Source organism: Drosophila subpulchrella, chromosome 3L, assembly GCF_014743375.2.
Source record: "Drosophila subpulchrella strain 33 F10 #4 breed RU33 chromosome 3L, RU_Dsub_v1.1 Primary Assembly, whole genome shotgun sequence".
Taxonomy (NCBI): domain Eukaryota; kingdom Metazoa; phylum Arthropoda; class Insecta; order Diptera; family Drosophilidae; genus Drosophila; species Drosophila subpulchrella.
This window is the reverse complement of record NC_050612.1, coordinates 18,155,811-18,171,809: the sequence shown is the minus strand read 5'-3', so window position 1 is coordinate 18,171,809 and position 15,999 is coordinate 18,155,811. Positions and strand designations below refer to the sequence as shown.

The window sequence follows — 15,999 nt, the reverse complement described above, 5'->3', positions numbered from 1 at the left end:
GGCTGATGGTGGATGTGCTTGTGGGAACCGGAGTTTCACATATATCAGAGATCGCAACTGTTTTACACGAATGCAGTCTGTGGAAAAGAGCTATTATGAAGATTAGCTGTCGCGGTGTAAAACGGCTATACCAGCACATAGCCGATTACAATAAATCGATTTCAGTTCGATAGAAATTCGAGTACTTTGCAGCACTGAATCAGAAAGAAAAAGTTTAAAGATCGCGGAAAGAAAATGGAGTTCCACAAATCATATGATTGCCCAAACTATAAGTTTGGAGCCGAAAGGGTTACGAAACATTGCATTTGTGAGAGGAAGCGCGAGAATGTGATTGTCTGCAATCGCTGCAACCAATCTTTTGTGGGTCGCATTTCGCAACGCTGCCCAAAACATCCCGAAGTGAGTAGAAACTAAAAAGCAAACGGTAAATAATACATTTGTCTGCTGCGCAGGTGACTTTTCTTATGGACGCCCGTCAATGCGCTTTCTGCGGTGCCCATTCAAATTACTTGCAAGTATCCGAGGGCAAACGTTAGAAGATATTACAAAAGAAAAACGCTGTTCGTTGACGAATATATTGCCATATTTACTCAAATACATAAGCACTATGTAAATTTACAAGTAAATTAACATAATTGTGATTAAACTGTGTTTAAACTTGCAAATATATATCCTATCATGGTTTCTACTACATAATATGAAGAAAAAAAATTGAGAATAGAATACTATCATCAAAGCGAAGACAAAATACCCTTGCGGTTAAAACCATGTCTTTTATTTAAAGAGGTTACAAATATTTCCCTATAGCAATATGGTACAGTTGCCCGATTTCATTTAAATCGAATAGTTTTATATTCGGATATTTTATACTACAGTTGAATAATATATCCATATACGTATACTTTATTTTATAGGTAATTCTTCTAATGCGCTATAAACTTTTGACTAAAATTATAATACCTTCTACAAGGGTAAAATAAATATATCGATATCTTGTTGTTTTGACTTATCCCGTTTCACAACACTGCCAAGCGCCGTTAATCAAAGCTGGCGTCGTCAAACATTTATGCCGGTTCAAGTTGCTGGAAAATTCTGGAACTTTCAAATAAACACAATACTTTCCAGAGAAAAGGCTTAAAAATATATATTTGTTCAGTCATTTGATACTTGTTTTTGTGCGTACTAGTGAAAACGATGCCATTCGGTAACTATGAGCTTTATTTCGAGGTAAGGTTGGCTAAAGCGGTATTTCTTTCAGCCAATAAGGGGACCGATGCAGATTCCATAGCTGCTCGGCTCCGGAATCGCTATGGGAACCTCGCTTCCCCATCTTTGAAAGATGTTACCACCAGAATGGTGCCGAAAACATTCAAGTCATTCTCGAAAGCCTTCGAGTCTCTGCCGCCTACCGAATTGGAGGCCGAACAACAGGAGTATTTGGAGTTCGAGAGTGGTCTGCATAGCAATTCTAGCTCCGACCAGGAGTTTAACACTCAGATCCAGGTGGAGGAGGAACCGAAGCTAAAATACGAACTGCCTGAGGATTACAAGAGCACCAAGCTTTGCATTTGCATGCGTCCGCAAACCGCCTACGAATGCGATCGATGCCATCATTACTTGTACGGTCGAGTCGCTGAGACTTGCGAAAAACATCCCCATGTAAGTGGGGAATACCTCAGATAGCACTTATTATATGGCCCCTATTAGTTATTCGTTGGATAGCAACCCAGAGGTAACACTTCTAAGGTAGCGGTCGTAGGGTAACAATAGGAAATCCAATATCCTTAGCTATTTATACAGTCTCATTTCCTCTAAGATGGGTCTTCCATGTAATAACAGCCATTGCTGATAATATAATAATATAAAAAGTGATTATAATCCTATAGTACCTATAGGTACTTTTATTTGTAATCTTCCTAAATAGGTCTTAGCAAATGGTTATAGTGCTTTTAAGGCTTTCGTACATAGAAGAAAAACTCATTGAATTTAAAATGTAAGATATATGTATACCATGTCTAAAAAGAATCACCTATTAGGGATCCTCGCAAATCTTTATGGTTTGCAAACTTGTTAGGTATCTACTGATTTAACAATATATCTTTGAACTTGTATAATTTTCTTATAAGTACTTCTTGTTTTCTTGTAAAAACATTAGGAGTTTTTCCTCATGGACATCCGTTCCTGTCCATATTGCATGGCCCCAATCGAGATGGTTAAGAAGTCGCCTATCAGCTGGGAAACAATACGTAAAATTGAAGATGCCGAACTGCCCAGCGATGGGGATCTATAATGAAGAGTTTGAGACTCAAGTTCATGTTAACTTTATTTACATTATTTAATGTATAAGTGAATGTTAATACTAATGTCCGAATACAATAGTTTTTCGAATGAAGGTTTTATCTTGGAAGTTGGCTTAATACTTAAGTATACTATTAGACTTGGCCCTTGGCCCACATGCCAGGACACTCTTTCAGCGCGACATTTATGGAGTGCACACATAAGCTGTCAGGAAGGAACTGCGGCACGGACATGACCACCATAAACCCTTATAGCCAAGTCTGTGCTGATTGGCACTGCGGCAGTGACGTGACGCAAAGTGCATGGAATGGAAATACATACTCTTACAGATGGTTCCAAAATTATAGTACTTTCGAAAATTCTTATATATTACAAATCAATAACATCGAACAAAAGCAGCTGGAGTAAAGTAATTAAATCTAATCTTATCTATGCATTTTTTCTTTATATACGAAACGTAAAACTTAAATTTAAAAATGCTCCAAAGTGAAGTTGTTTGTTGTATTTTGCATTGTATTTGCTTAATTAACACTACAATTTTTGCCATTGAATATATTTTCGTCGCTATCTCGGAGCTGCTAAACTGCCCTTCCACAACGTGCTGATTCATATCAGGTTAGTATATAACATTCCTATTTTGTGAACTTGCATTAACTTATCTGCCATCTTTCCATTGCAGCGCTGACTCTCTCAGCATCGCCCCATTCAAATCAGCGGACAAATTCATGTCACCGATAACAATTCAATCACTTAAGAGTTCAGCACATTTCGAAATCGCTTTACAATGCCCCAAGCCAAGTCCCTCTGGACACATTATGGTGTCATCCTTAGTTCCTCGTCCTGCGATTCTCTGGCTAACTCCTGCTGGTAAGTGGCGACGCTTTAGATTGCATTTGCCTCGACTTATTCTCTACTTTTTCCTTCACACTTTTCCTGGCTCCCTGCGCTGCAGTTTTCTCAACAACTTGGCAAGCCATTCAATGGATTCGCTTCGTCTTGGACCTTCTGCTTGCAGTTTTTGTGCATCCGCATTCTGGTGCTTCAACAGGCGGTCATGGTAAATCAATATGGCAGTGGATTGCCGGAACTTCTGGCTTAGTCGTGGCTGCTATCGACCTCGCTTCTTCGGCGATTTGAGTGGTACAATGCCCGCAGTTGGTGGCTTTTGTGCAAGTTAAGGACATTCTTATGCCTGCACTTAAGACAAGTTGTAATGATAAGGAGAGGTAAGACCTATTTTCATCTGAATTTATAAATATTTCCCACATTGTGATAATATCTTGATAGGTATTTTAATTGCTTGGGACAAATTAGAAACTGAATTGTATGATTAGAGGGAGGAGTTTAGTTTAAATTTGCAATTGAAAAAAATTTCCCTTGCTATTAATATTAAATTATCCTTAGTTCCTTTTGAATGACTAACGAATTATTGTCTCGTCAAATTTTTTATGTCGTTTCTTAGCGACCTTTATACTGCTTCTGTCAACAACTGCAGCCGTTGGTTAACTTGTTAATGCTTGACTACGGATCGCCGTTTCAATGGCTACATAAACAACATCACCGGCACTTCCTTTCTGTCTCAGCAAGGCCATCATCCGGCAGAGGCTTCCCCCTTAAGCCGTTTCAAAAACAGCCATGGCTTCGTTGACGGCGACAGCAAGAGATTCTGTCCCGGTCTCAGTTTCCATTTTGCCAGTTGTCCTCCAGTTGCTCGGTTTGCGAGTGTCTTTTGCCTGTGGGCACTTTGGAATAACTTAGACAATTGCTTTCATGCTGATTTCGTTTCGCTTTGGTCGCTCACTAAACCTTGTTGCCTTTAAACTCATTTAAAGTTCCAGATCAACTTGGCCGTGTATTAGTAGACTAGTTTAAGGATGCCACTCTAAAAACAGTCCAATTAGTGTAACAGTTTCGAAGCTTTTGCGTTTCCTTGCTGAATTGTAAATTATGTTTGAAACTGGGTTGCAATTTAGAAATAAAATAATGGAATGGTGTGAAACAAATAATACATTTTTGGTAAATCTCTAAAAATTTGTGTTTCGGAAATTTTTAATTAAATTTTTGGTTGTTTATTGTGTTCAATTGTTTGTTTGTTTTGTTAAAAATGACTTTTCGTGACCTTTTTTAATCCTAATCCTTATCAAAAAATAATTTAAACTTTTTTCTTGATCTAGGTCAGCGATCTTCTGCATCCCTGTTCTAAAATATTCATGAAACTGTTAGTTGCCCCTTTAAATCACATGGTTGCACCCTTTATCTGACTCCTGGATGCAGCGCAGACAAAGTTGGCTTAAGTACGTCAGCCTGGCTATTGTCCTTCGTGCCCTGCTTGACTGCTGCAGTTGCCCTCTTTCCATTATAGAAGTGTGCACTTCCGCAAAATGGTATTTGGGGCGAGCACATAAGCTGAACCCCTCTTTGGAGGCTCCCCTGCCAATACTAGCTCTGAATTTAGTGGCACTTGCAATTTTTATGGCAAACAAGGAAAGGGACACCAGACTGAAGGAGCAAAGTGCGCCAATGGGAGATTCTTCCCCATTTATTTACATGCCTTGCTAATGGAGGCTTTAATAGAATTTTACATTCGCATATTAGGCAAAACAGGGCTTCTTAAATACTTGCTGACGTTCGTGAATCCATTTTGATATTGCTGTGAAAAGAAATCAATTATTTAATATTTTCAATTACAAATCCATATATGTAGGTTAAACTTACTCCATCTGGAACCCATTACAACAGGACAAACGGAATGCTCTGTCTGCGGATCCGGATCTCCAGCATTATTCAAATTAAACCAGATCAATGCGTTGCCCTTTTTGGGTTCTACGGATATCTTTAGTTTTGTAAAAACAGTTGTTCCGCCCAGTTGAACATCAGTTGCCTGAATGAAAGAAATGAAATTTCTTTTGATCTATGCTAAATTATCATATTTTAAGTCAACAAAATTATAATGGTTTAAGCTAAATTAAGTTATTTTGTGTTTTCAAGTGGAAGCAGGCAATTTCGGCTTTCACAGCCATATAACCTTTTGCATTTTAAAAACTATTTTCTAGAGTATACCAGTTAAATATGAAGACATGCAATTGACAAACACACTTACATAGAGTAATGCCGTAGCTATTCTATCGCCCCCCAGGTGGGAAAAAAAGTTTGGCTGTAGAAAAGATGAGATATTTAACTTGTGTGTTTTTAAACGCTTGTGAAAACCACTTACAGGTCTTTCGGCCAACTCCACATAGTCCACATGCTTACCGAAATGACTACCCAGACCGTAATTGGTCAGGAACAGAGCCATATTCTCTTGCATCTCCAGACCACTCATATCTGCAATTCGTCGATTAATGCTCAGGGTAGCAGAAGGGGTTGTGCCCTGAAAGGTAATCATTTTTACTACTCGATCCTGGGGCTTTGGTTTTCCATTTTTGTCAAAGTCGACATATGTCAAACCATCAGACATGGTGGCATTCAAAATGGCTATGTCTCTCAATGACTTAAACTCGCTTTCGTAGAGCACGTCATGGTACATAACAACCAAAGGTTGCATATTTAAAAATTCCATTTTAAGTGGTGCTAAATTGAGAAAAGCAGACGTATCTCTATTATAGCGACATATTAGTTCTGGCGAGGATTTCTTAGGCCACTCTCCTCGGCAGCCTCGCTCTAGTCTAGATGACTTGCGCCTTAGTTTAGCGGCTTCATCTTGGAAGATTTTCTCGTCTACTGATAGGTATTCATCAATTAGTTGCTTGACGTTATCATAATTGTCTTCCTTTGTAACCTCTTTGGCCAAGCTATTCCATTCAGTTAGCTCCACCGGAGTGGCCTTTGCTTTATCCGAGGCTACGGCTACAATAAGTTTGAAGTAGAGTTGTGAATTAAAACCCTTGAACTGAACTTACATTCTTTAAGCAAGGCCTTGCCGTATTTTTTGTAAATTTTTTTCCGTTTCAAACCCAGAACTTTTTCGTATAGCATGCCTTGGGGAAGGTTGTGCAGTCTTAATGCCATGCGATACCAGTGGGTGGATCTCGAGTACTTAGTTGTGTTATAGTAGAAATCCCCTAGGGCAACACAATCGGGAGCAGTCAAATAGGAGCTAAGTGGGAAAAAATAATGTAACAAGCTTCTTAATTTAGTACAAATCTTTTAAATATTGACCCACTTAAATTTTCTTCCCATTAGCAAACCCTTGGTTAAGTCGTCTGCGTGTTGATTGTACATTTTTTCAATTCGCGCCATACCCTTAAGGGCAACTTCAAGGTCATCATCATTTGGAGCTGACTTTAAGTGCACTTCAATTTCTTTGATTTTCTTGGTAGCTATTGCCAGTTTTATATATCTCAGCCATTTGGGCCAATCTTGATTGAGGCGTCTGAGCAAAGGAAAGGCATTCAACGGATTGGCCATATACTCTTCCCTCTCTTCCAGCGTGGTCAGCGTTTTCCTTTTTAATGACTCTTGAAATCTACAAACATCAATGTTAAGAACTTAGCGCATAAGATTATTATGTTTTCAACATATTTTAACAATTTTAAAATTTAATTTGATTACCTTGTGTGTGCTAATTAAGAAATAAATCAAACTACCAACTGGTTGGGACTTACAGTTTAATTATATCCAACTTCGACTGCATTTCTTGAACGTATACTTCCAAGCTAGCTTTCAAAGACTCTTCCATTTCTAACAGTTTCACCATGCTCATCACAGAAGTACTGTATATCATTTTTTCTTCTGGGTTTTCCGTATCATTTGAGCAAAAGTTGTGGGGAAAGAAAATATATAAAAGGCTGATCTGAAAAACGAACCACTTCATCTTAGCTTATGTATACTAATGTGATATTTTTATATATTTTTGTCAAATAAATTAGCAATTTCATGGTATATTAGCAATGGTTGTTGCAATGTGGTTCCTCAAAAAAATCGAAATAAAGAAGAAGTAGGCAATATTAACTATTTATTGTTGTACTACCTCAAACTACATGACTATAAATTTTAAAAACCAATTTAATATTTTTCTCAAGCAAGGTGTTTAAACTATTTGATCAACGTAAGAATAAAACATGTTGGTAGCTGAAAAAAATAATTCTTAGTTAGTTAACATAATGAAAAAAGCAGAGGTCAGTTCTCAGAATTTTGTTTTTGTTTTTTGACAATACTTAATTAGCATCATTCATATCATCATTAGTGGGTGCCACTTTCAATAATAATTTAATTGGTGTTAAATTGTATACATAATGAATTCATGAAGATTGTTACATTGCTTAGAGAATCTGGCGTTATATATTTTTCTGAAACATACATTTTATAATAATTATCGAACAGAGTCTATAGTATTATTTTTGTTCTCTTTAAAATGGGTAGAAATTTATTTTACCTTAATTCCTATTGGTAAGGTATAGATTTTATCTTATAGATTTAAATGAAGTTAGTTAATTATGGTTGGCATGGCATTATAAACATTTGAGGAAACAAATGGACCCACTTCGTGAGAGCTGAAAAATACAAATTCTAAAATGCACTACCTAAATTCACTGTATACTTACTCCATCTATCTCCATTAATTACAGGACACACGGAGTGTTTACTTCTTTCATCAGGCCTTCCATCATCGAACAAATTAAACCAGAACAAACTGCTGCCCTTTCGTGGGAGGACCGACACTTTTATATCTGGGAAAACAGTGGCCCCACCCTGAGGAACATCGCTAGCCTGCAAAATGGAAACCGTTCAAAAATGTTACATTAAACAAATAGTGTAAGCTCACATAAAAAATAATGCTAGCCAAACGGTCACCCAAATCATTCACATCTGGAGTTTCGAATCCATCGGATGTGTAGTCGAAGTGCGGTTTGAAATATGTGCCCAATCCATAGTTCGCGACCTGTATCTCCTCAGTTTTTGAGAAGTTGAATCCCGTCATATCAAGAATGCGCTGGTTGATGCGTTCTCGCACTGAAGATGTATCAGACCACCAGGCATGTCGGGCCACTGTATCTCTGATTTCCGTACCGTTCCTCTTGTCCGCATAACCATTACCCATGTTCATCGATTGCCCTTTAAGTTCCTCAATTTCTGAATCGTAAAGAACATCGTGATACATGGCGATATAGGGATCCAAGTTGATTTCCTCAAATTTCAGAGGGGCCAATCGCAGGAACGGGGTAGTGGTGAAATTGTAACGACACATAAGGTTTCGCTTTCGGCGATAAAGTCCTCGACATCCGATTTCGAAATTGGAGGGACGCTTTTTTGTCTGATACAGTTGAATCTTTATTACAAGATCGTTTTCGCGGTTATTCAGATTAAACATTAAGTTGTCCACATCTTCTTGACTGGTGTCTGCCATAGCGTTCTCAGCAGTAATAAAGGCTTCTTTAGCAGACTTTAAAGGTTCTGATAAACTACTGGCTAAATTATACACAAATTAAGTAAATATAAATGGGTATTGAATTATTAGAAATACATTACCATATATATATAGGGATTTTATGTATTGCCGGTGGAGGTATTCGGATGGGTTTCCTAGAACCTCATTTAATAATATATCGGGATCATCCAGTTCGCGTCTGCAAGCAATACGATACCATTTGGCAGATGCTTGATAGTCGCCTTGTTGGTACATCATATTTCCCATGGCTATGAGGTCGCGATAAGAAAGTTGAGAACTAAAGAAAGGATTTTACTTAAAGTATTATAATTTAACGGACTTTGAATTTACTTGTACTGCTTGTCATGTAAAACCCCTTGTGCCATATCATCAATTTTTAAGTCATATATTCTTTCTATACGTTGGATTCCCTGTATGGCTGAATCTAGATCTATCTTATTTGGCACCTTTTTAACTATATCATCCAGAACACTTAGGTCCCCTGTTCATTATTAGTATAGAGTAACGAATTAATGTATTTCGATTTGTAGTTAATGATTTTGTTGGTACTTCAAAACCTAGAACTCACCATTGTGAATTGCATCTTTAAAATACGTATACCATTTTGACAAATCCTCGCTTGTGCGTCTTATAAGGGAAAACGCGTTTAAGGGATTGGAAACATATTCCTCTTTCTCTTTGGGGCTGCGGTTCAGTTGATGGCCCACTTCAGACAAGTACCTAAAAACAGATTTGGTTTGACCAACTATTTAAATCATTCATAATTAATTGAATTACGATTGAAGCGATTGGCTTTTTTCTCCTAGTTGCTCTGCGTATTTGATGAGGATATCGGCGAACTGTTGTTCCACTTTCAGTAACTTTAAAAGTCCAACAGTAGATGAGCTGTATCGTTCGTTTCTTTCATCTAAGAGTTTATCCTCGTCACCCTCAACAACATTTGGGACTAAGCAAAGGAGAAATGCCAGTAAGCTGACACACGGTCTCATTTTGACTAAAGATAGCTCCAATTCGGAGAAACTGTTGTAATTTCTAGCTAAATAGATTTTTTAAGGTCAGAATTGATTTGACATGATATATTTGTTGTTAAAATTTTTTTTTAACAATTTGTATTTAAATATGCTTATTAAATCGTTGAAAACACTTTGTTTATAGCTTATCTATTGTACAATTTTGGTATGCATCTGCTTTGTAATAACTAAAATGAAAGGAAAATACATTACATAATTTTATAATACAAGTAACTCCATTTTTGCAGCTACCCCATTTATTTCCTTGAAGGACTGGACATTCCAAAGCTTCAATGCGAGGATCTGGGCTTTCATTATACCAAAACAAACAGCTGCCCTTCTGGGGAAAGATGGATACTTTTAGTTTTGGAAACACCGTCGCACCACCTTGTTCCACACTATCAAGCTGTTTTTGAATATGAATGGTAAATATTACTCTTATTTACTATTTCAGTTATTATGGATAGAATAGGTACTTACAAAAAATATTAGAGTACCCGTTTGGTTTGCATCTACGAATTTATGAAGAGGCTTATCAGAGGAACTTGGGACATGATCGGATACTTTTAGGTCATCTGTTAGTGGAAACCTGTATCCTGTCATATCGGTTATACGTTGAAGGATGCGTTTCTTGATGGGATTGTTTTCCAAGTCCAGCTTGAGCTTTGCGATCTCGTCATTACTAAGAACTTTGTGGTAAATTATAATGTAAGGATCTACATTTATCACCTCCTGTTTCAAAGGTGCTATACGTAGGAATTCAGTTTGGTTAAAATTGTAACTGCAAACTAGATTATTACGCTTGGAATACCGGTCACGGCATCCCAATTCATAGTCTGTTGGAGCTGACTTATTTACGTTCATTTCCCGAACAATTTCCTCATCAGTTTGGTTCAGCAACTCCTTTATAAGAGCCTTCACATCTTCTTGGCTAGATATGTTCAGTGCTCCGTGAGATATTTCTTTAGCCTCTTGGAGAGTCAGCAAAGGATTTGACTTAATCATGCCTGGATGTTGAATGAGAAAAGCTAAGTGGGATGGAATTAGTATTTAAGACTTACCAAATATGATCATTGAGTCAGCATACTGCATATTCAATCTGTTCCTTGGATCTCCTAGAATATTATTAATTATCTCGGCATTTTCTTCGGGTTCGTGCTTTATGGCCATTCGAAACCACATAGAAGCTCGTTTATAGTCTCCCTCTTGCAACTTGTGCTCACCCAGAACGACACAGTCTCTTACGGTTAGCTTAATGCTGCAAAATACTATTAATATATTGTGGATTTTTAAAAAAGTTTTGGGTGTACTTACTCGTATTGTTTATTCTGCAGACGACCTCTTGCTAAATCCGTGGCCTCCAAATCGTAAATCTTTTCTAGTCGATGCATTTCTTGCAAGGAGTACTCCATGTCCTTTTCATCCGGCGCCTTCGCTAAGATTTCTTCTAAGGCATACAGTTCCTCTTAATAAAATGATATATTATTTGTTTCAGTTTCAGAAAAATCCGTATTCAACAAACCAAGGTAAAAAAGTATAGAAGAAAATACTTTATTACCAGTTTATAAATCATATTCTTACCCATTCCCACATACTGCTGTGAGTAGTTGTGCCATTTCGGTAAATCTTGATGTGTCCGTCTCATAAGACTAAAAGCATTTAAGGGATTGGCGACATATTTCTCCCGATCTTCTAAACTTTGCTTGACTCCATAGTCAGCTGAGTCGATAAATCTGTGGGGGATAGACCTGGCTTTAGAGATGGTACCTTCTTTTCAAAAAATCTCTTACGCTTGCAGGTTTCTAACTTTCTCAGCCATTTTATTAGTGTATGCCTTCATATTCTCCATGAAGTTTTGCTCCATTTCCAATAGTTTCAAAAGTCCCGTGATTGAAGAGCTATATAAAACGCTGCTGTCATCATGTATAATATTGTTGGTAGCATGGGCAATAGTTTGCCTCCAAAATAGAAAAAACATAAGCAAACTTTGAAAACTTTTCATTTTGACTGACTTGGATAGTAAAAAAGTCAAGAAAATTAAATTCAACAGGGTTATAGCGTCCCTAATTAATTCGTTATACTTCTGAAAATCAAATTTTATTTTACGCAAGAAACACGTCATGGTTTAAGAGCTTCTTTGGAAAAGCCTTTGACTGCAGGGCTTCACAAATATTTGCGGGTCGTAGTGTATCCATTTTGTAATAGCTGAAATTATATAATTACGTACGGGGTCCAACATATTTTCTCATAATACTCACTCCATCTGGATCCAACTATAACAGGGCACACAGAATGCAGAGATCGCTGATCTGGTGACGAATCATCGAAATCATTGAACCAAAACAGAGCATTGCCTTTTTTAGGCTCCACCACAACCTTAATATCTGGAAATACTGTTTGTCCACCTTGCGAAACTTCTCCTGCCTGTCAATAACATAATGTTAACTAAACAACTATACAAAAAGGAGTTAAATTAAGCACATACATAAAAGATTAGGCTTGCAACTCGATCGCCCAGAGTATTGTTGACATCAATTTTTCTTAAACGCTCAGTAAAATAGTCGTGATGCGGCTTAAAGTATCCACCCACTCCAAAATTGGCCATTTGTAAGGCAGGGAACTCCTCCAGCTTGAAGCCTGTCATGTCAGAAATGCGTTGATTGATGCGATCCCTGAATGGAGAATCTTCCGTCGCCCAAAAGACGTGAGCCACTATTTCCTTAGGATCGTCTACCCCTGTCCATCCATTGCCCATTTCCCCAATCTCTCCCTTCATTTCCTCGATTTCCTTGTCGGATAACACTTCGTGATACATTACAATGTAGGGGTCCCGACTTATTTCTTCCATTTTAAGGGGAGCTAGTTTTAAAAAAGGATTTGTGGTGGAGTTGTAAAGGCAGACGAGATTGATCGACTTGGGAAAAAATCCTTGGCATCCAATATTATGGGCATTTTCAGGTGTTCTCGAGGCATTGATGCCAGTAAAACTTTCTTTATCCCATTGTTTTAGTTTTGAGATAATAAAGTCTTCCAAATCTTTAGGGTTAGCATCTTGCAATTGGCTGCTTACTAATTCATGGATGGATTCGTTACTTAATGATTGATTCGACATATATATGCCTGCATAAAATATCGAATATTATTCTTAATCATTTTTAATAACAGTTTTAAGGTGATAATATTTTTCGTTAATAATAAAGTTTACTTACTGCGCGTAGATATGGACATGGCCAAGTCTTTAAATGAAATACCCAGTAATTCATCAATGATCTTCTGGCTTTGATCTGTGTTTACATTTAAAGCTTCTTGAAACCATAAAAGTGATCTATGAAAATCTTCAATTTCTAATTTATGGTGTGCCAATGCCAAACAGTCCCTTAACGCAAGTTTAGAGCTTTTAAAAAGTATAGTCTCCATAAATTTAAACATCTATTGTTTTTTTTCACTTTTTAAGACTTACTTGAATTGTTTGCTCTGAAGCAGTCCCTTTGCTATATCTTTTGGTTTAAGATCATAGGTTGTCTCAATGCGATGCATAGCTTTTAGTGTTTCGTTCATGTCGAAGGACTCAGGGGCTATACTCAGGATATTCTGCATCGCATTTAGTTGTTCGAGGCCCAGAGGTTTCTGAGTATAGTTTTGCCATTTCGGCCAATCTTGATTAAGTCTTCTGATTAGTCCAAAGGCATTGAGAGGATTGGAAACATACTTTTCCCTCTCATTGTGAGTATTATGATTGGGACGCTTCAAGTTATCTAGGTAACTGAGAATTTAAGTGCATAGAATATTAAGTTTCCTTTCTGTGAAAGTAGAACTCACATGTTTAGGTTGTCAACTTTCTCCTGTAAGACACTGGCATAGATCGTTAAATTCTCCATAAACTCTTGCTCCACTTGTAAGAGCCTAACTAGTCCCTGAACTGAGGAACTGTAGTAATCCTTATTATAACGTTCCTCATTTTCATCCGGTTCCATTGAAAAATAGGGCTGAACTAGTATGAGCAGAATAATGAGTCTCAAAACATTCAGCATTGTTGTTAAGCCGCTTATAAATGATTGTATACAAAAACTGGATAATAATGCGGAAATTGTTGTTGAAATTATTTATTTAACGCTTATAATTACATGCTTTAGTTATGGCATTTATTTATTGAACTCTTTAAACTCTTTTTTACACGGTTTGAGAAACATTTGAGGTTTCTCATGCAACCATTTTACGAGAGCTATGAAATATATTTGTATTAATAAATGCGATTATTTAATATTGAGACAACTTACTCCATTTAGAGCCCACCACAACCGGACATGACAAGTGCAATAGATCTTCGTTAGGATGCATTCTATGATTTAGATTTCGCCAAACCAATGCGCTGCCCTTTTGTGGCCAAACTGACAGATGTAAGTGCGGAAAAGAAATGGCACCACCTTGGACGACATCGCTCAACTAAAATATTCATTTGTTTATAAATCTATCCAATTTAACCTTACATTTTATGTATTCCTTATACTTACAAAAAATATAATGCTTGTAAGGCGATCGCCTAGTTCTGCCTGCAAGATAATAATAATAAAAATATTTAGTTCAGAAATTCTTTAGTAAGACTTCCAGCCTACCGTTTGATCCTGCTCTTCTAGGTTGTCAGTATGATAACCTCTAAACCCGCAGATACCAAAATTGTTTATCAGAAAATCGGTATCCTCATTCACGTTCTCTCCTGTCATGTCCCTAATCCGTCGGTTTAGTGGACTTTCCTGCTCCTCGGGGACCTTAGATAACTTGAGGTTATAGTCCTCACCATGTAGGTATCGCGGTGGACTCTTCAGCGAAGGGAGTGAGATATTTTTAAACCTCGAGATTTCTTTGTCGTAGATTACATCATGATAGATTACTATAAGAGGATCTAAGCTTAGGATCTCGACTTTGAGTGGGACAATCCTAAGAAAATCTGACGTTCCTCGTTCATAGTGACAACTAAAATATTTTTTTGTCTTCCTGAATCCTTGGCAACCATTATGATCGATCCACGGCTCTACTAGAAACTAGTATAGAACACGTATTTAGTTTATATATTTACCCAAAATGTTCATCTTACCGTGGGATCCGGCACATCTATTTTACCAATTTCATAGACATCTTTCTGAAGTGACCAAAGGGTAGCATCTAAATCAGATACATTCCTAAGAATATCGAGCGCGGCTTTTCGGAAACCTTTTTAGAAGTAAATTAAATACGTAACAAAATATAAAAATTGATTAAACGGACATACCTTTAACTACCAAAGTTGATGTATAGTTTATGTACAAATCACGCAACTTAAAGTCAAATACTTCGCTGTAGACTTGGCCATCTCGATCTTCATCGTACTGTTCTACAGCAGTTTTGTACCAATTCAAAGCATCCTTATCAAAATTAGAGTTGAGGCAGGCAAGAGCTAATGTCTGGCAATTCAGTGTAGTTAAATGGACACTGTAAAGTAAAGAATTTAAGAAAAATAAACCAACAAAAAAGGTTATATTGTTGTGTTATAATATTTAAAAAAGTCATAACTTACTTGTATTGTTTCCCCATTAGCAGTCCTTTGGCTATGTCAACTGGCTGTAGATTATAGAATCGATGCAGCGAGATGATTCCACCGATTGCATCACTTAGATCATTATCGGTGGGTTGCGCTTCATCTAAACCATTTTTAATGGCTTGAAGGTAGCTCATACCCACTTGTTCCGACATATATAGCTCAATGTGGGTCCAATCCTCATGCATTCGCCGAATGAGGGAAAACGCGTTGAGTGGATGAGCAACGAACTCTTTTGGGTTTCTCCTAGAAATATCACGTTTTGATTGTACATCTTGAAGGAAGCTAAAAAAAACCTCGCTAAAGTTGAATTCATTTACAGCTGACCCCAGCAACCTTTCTATGATATCGATTTTGCCCTTTAGTGCTTTTGCGTAGTTCGTTAATTCACTGATGAAGAAACCCTCCAAATCCACAAGACCTTTCATTCCAACTATGGACTTGGCTGGATCAGTCGACATTTGAAAGTGTCCCCCTGGAATAGCAAGTAAATTTAAGCATATTAATAGCATTAAGGACATGTTTTCTTCTATTGGCGGAAAAAAACTTACTAACTTTATCTTTTTACCCAACAAACCCATTATATTTCGTATTAAGAGCATTACAAATGCATTTAGCAGGGAGTCTTTATTTTCGATAGGTATAGTGGAATTCTTTAGGGCAAGTAGAAAGGCAACATTAATTTTATATTATCCCATTATTTCAGTTGAGGAGGCTGAAACTTAAAAAAA

General features: G+C 37.2%; 7 protein-coding genes and 1 long non-coding RNA gene across 8 annotated transcripts; 3 read left to right on the top strand and 5 right to left on the bottom strand.

Moving 5' to 3' along the window:
- Nucleotides 1–191: 191 nt before the first annotated feature.
- Nucleotides 192–709, top strand: LOC119554209 (uncharacterized protein CG13380-like). Its single transcript, XM_037865010.1, has 2 exons — nt 192–399; nt 453–709. The coding sequence occupies exons 1-2, from the start codon at nt 235–237 to the stop codon at nt 534–536; spliced, it is 249 nt and encodes an 82-aa protein (XP_037720938.1). The 5' UTR covers nt 192–234; the 3' UTR covers nt 537–709.
- A 332-nt stretch (nt 710–1,041) lies between these two features.
- Nucleotides 1,042–2,392, top strand: LOC119554412 (uncharacterized protein CG13380-like). The gene is made up of 3 exons (XM_037865302.1): nt 1,042–1,204; nt 1,259–1,659; nt 2,156–2,392. The coding sequence occupies exons 1-3, from the start codon at nt 1,195–1,197 to the stop codon at nt 2,288–2,290; spliced, it is 546 nt and encodes a 181-aa protein (XP_037721230.1). The 5' UTR covers nt 1,042–1,194; the 3' UTR covers nt 2,291–2,392.
- Nucleotides 2,393–4,798: 2,406 nt separating this feature from the next.
- On the bottom strand, nt 4,799–7,111 carry LOC119554408 (prolyl 4-hydroxylase subunit alpha-1). Its single transcript, XM_037865297.1, has 7 exons — nt 6,903–7,111; nt 6,461–6,763; nt 6,198–6,394; nt 5,513–6,144; nt 5,399–5,452; nt 5,014–5,179; nt 4,799–4,948 (listed from the first exon to the last, which is right to left on the bottom strand). The coding sequence occupies exons 1-7, from the start codon at nt 7,109–7,111 to the stop codon at nt 4,890–4,892; spliced, it is 1,620 nt and encodes a 539-aa protein (XP_037721225.1). The 3' UTR covers nt 4,799–4,889.
- Nucleotides 7,112–7,350: 239 nt separating this feature from the next.
- LOC119555438 (prolyl 4-hydroxylase subunit alpha-1) lies at nt 7,351–9,675 on the bottom strand. The gene is made up of 7 exons (XM_037866810.1): nt 9,464–9,675; nt 9,255–9,406; nt 9,017–9,167; nt 8,767–8,963; nt 8,063–8,706; nt 7,842–8,007; nt 7,351–7,790 (listed from the first exon to the last, which is right to left on the bottom strand). Exons 1-7 carry the CDS (start codon nt 9,673–9,675, stop codon nt 7,732–7,734), a joined length of 1,581 nt encoding a protein of 526 aa, XP_037722738.1. The 3' UTR covers nt 7,351–7,731.
- Nucleotides 9,676–9,778: 103 nt separating this feature from the next.
- LOC119554410 (prolyl 4-hydroxylase subunit alpha-2) lies at nt 9,779–11,713 on the bottom strand. Its single transcript, XM_037865299.1, has 7 exons — nt 11,487–11,713; nt 11,278–11,429; nt 11,011–11,161; nt 10,758–10,954; nt 10,177–10,703; nt 9,949–10,102; nt 9,779–9,884 (listed from the first exon to the last, which is right to left on the bottom strand). Exons 1-7 carry the CDS (start codon nt 11,696–11,698, stop codon nt 9,847–9,849), a joined length of 1,431 nt encoding a protein of 476 aa, XP_037721227.1. The 5' UTR covers nt 11,699–11,713; the 3' UTR covers nt 9,779–9,846.
- On the top strand, nt 9,820–14,260 carry LOC119554413. The gene is made up of 3 exons (XR_005219821.1): nt 9,820–9,862; nt 9,945–10,121; nt 13,983–14,260. It is a non-coding gene; the product is annotated as an uncharacterized LOC119554413 (long non-coding RNA).
- LOC119554409 (prolyl 4-hydroxylase subunit alpha-2) lies at nt 11,743–13,757 on the bottom strand. The gene is made up of 6 exons (XM_037865298.1): nt 13,516–13,757; nt 13,157–13,459; nt 12,906–13,090; nt 12,182–12,816; nt 11,955–12,120; nt 11,743–11,901 (listed from the first exon to the last, which is right to left on the bottom strand). Exons 1-6 carry the CDS (start codon nt 13,725–13,727, stop codon nt 11,822–11,824), a joined length of 1,581 nt encoding a protein of 526 aa, XP_037721226.1. The 5' UTR covers nt 13,728–13,757; the 3' UTR covers nt 11,743–11,821.
- LOC119554411 (prolyl 4-hydroxylase subunit alpha-1) lies at nt 13,785–15,809 on the bottom strand. Its single transcript, XM_037865301.1, has 8 exons — nt 15,605–15,809; nt 15,248–15,553; nt 14,963–15,162; nt 14,789–14,904; nt 14,310–14,735; nt 14,208–14,246; nt 13,974–14,139; nt 13,785–13,918 (listed from the first exon to the last, which is right to left on the bottom strand). Exons 1-8 carry the CDS (start codon nt 15,787–15,789, stop codon nt 13,839–13,841), a joined length of 1,518 nt encoding a protein of 505 aa, XP_037721229.1. The 5' UTR covers nt 15,790–15,809; the 3' UTR covers nt 13,785–13,838.
- Between the last annotated feature and the right edge of the window lie 190 nt (nt 15,810–15,999).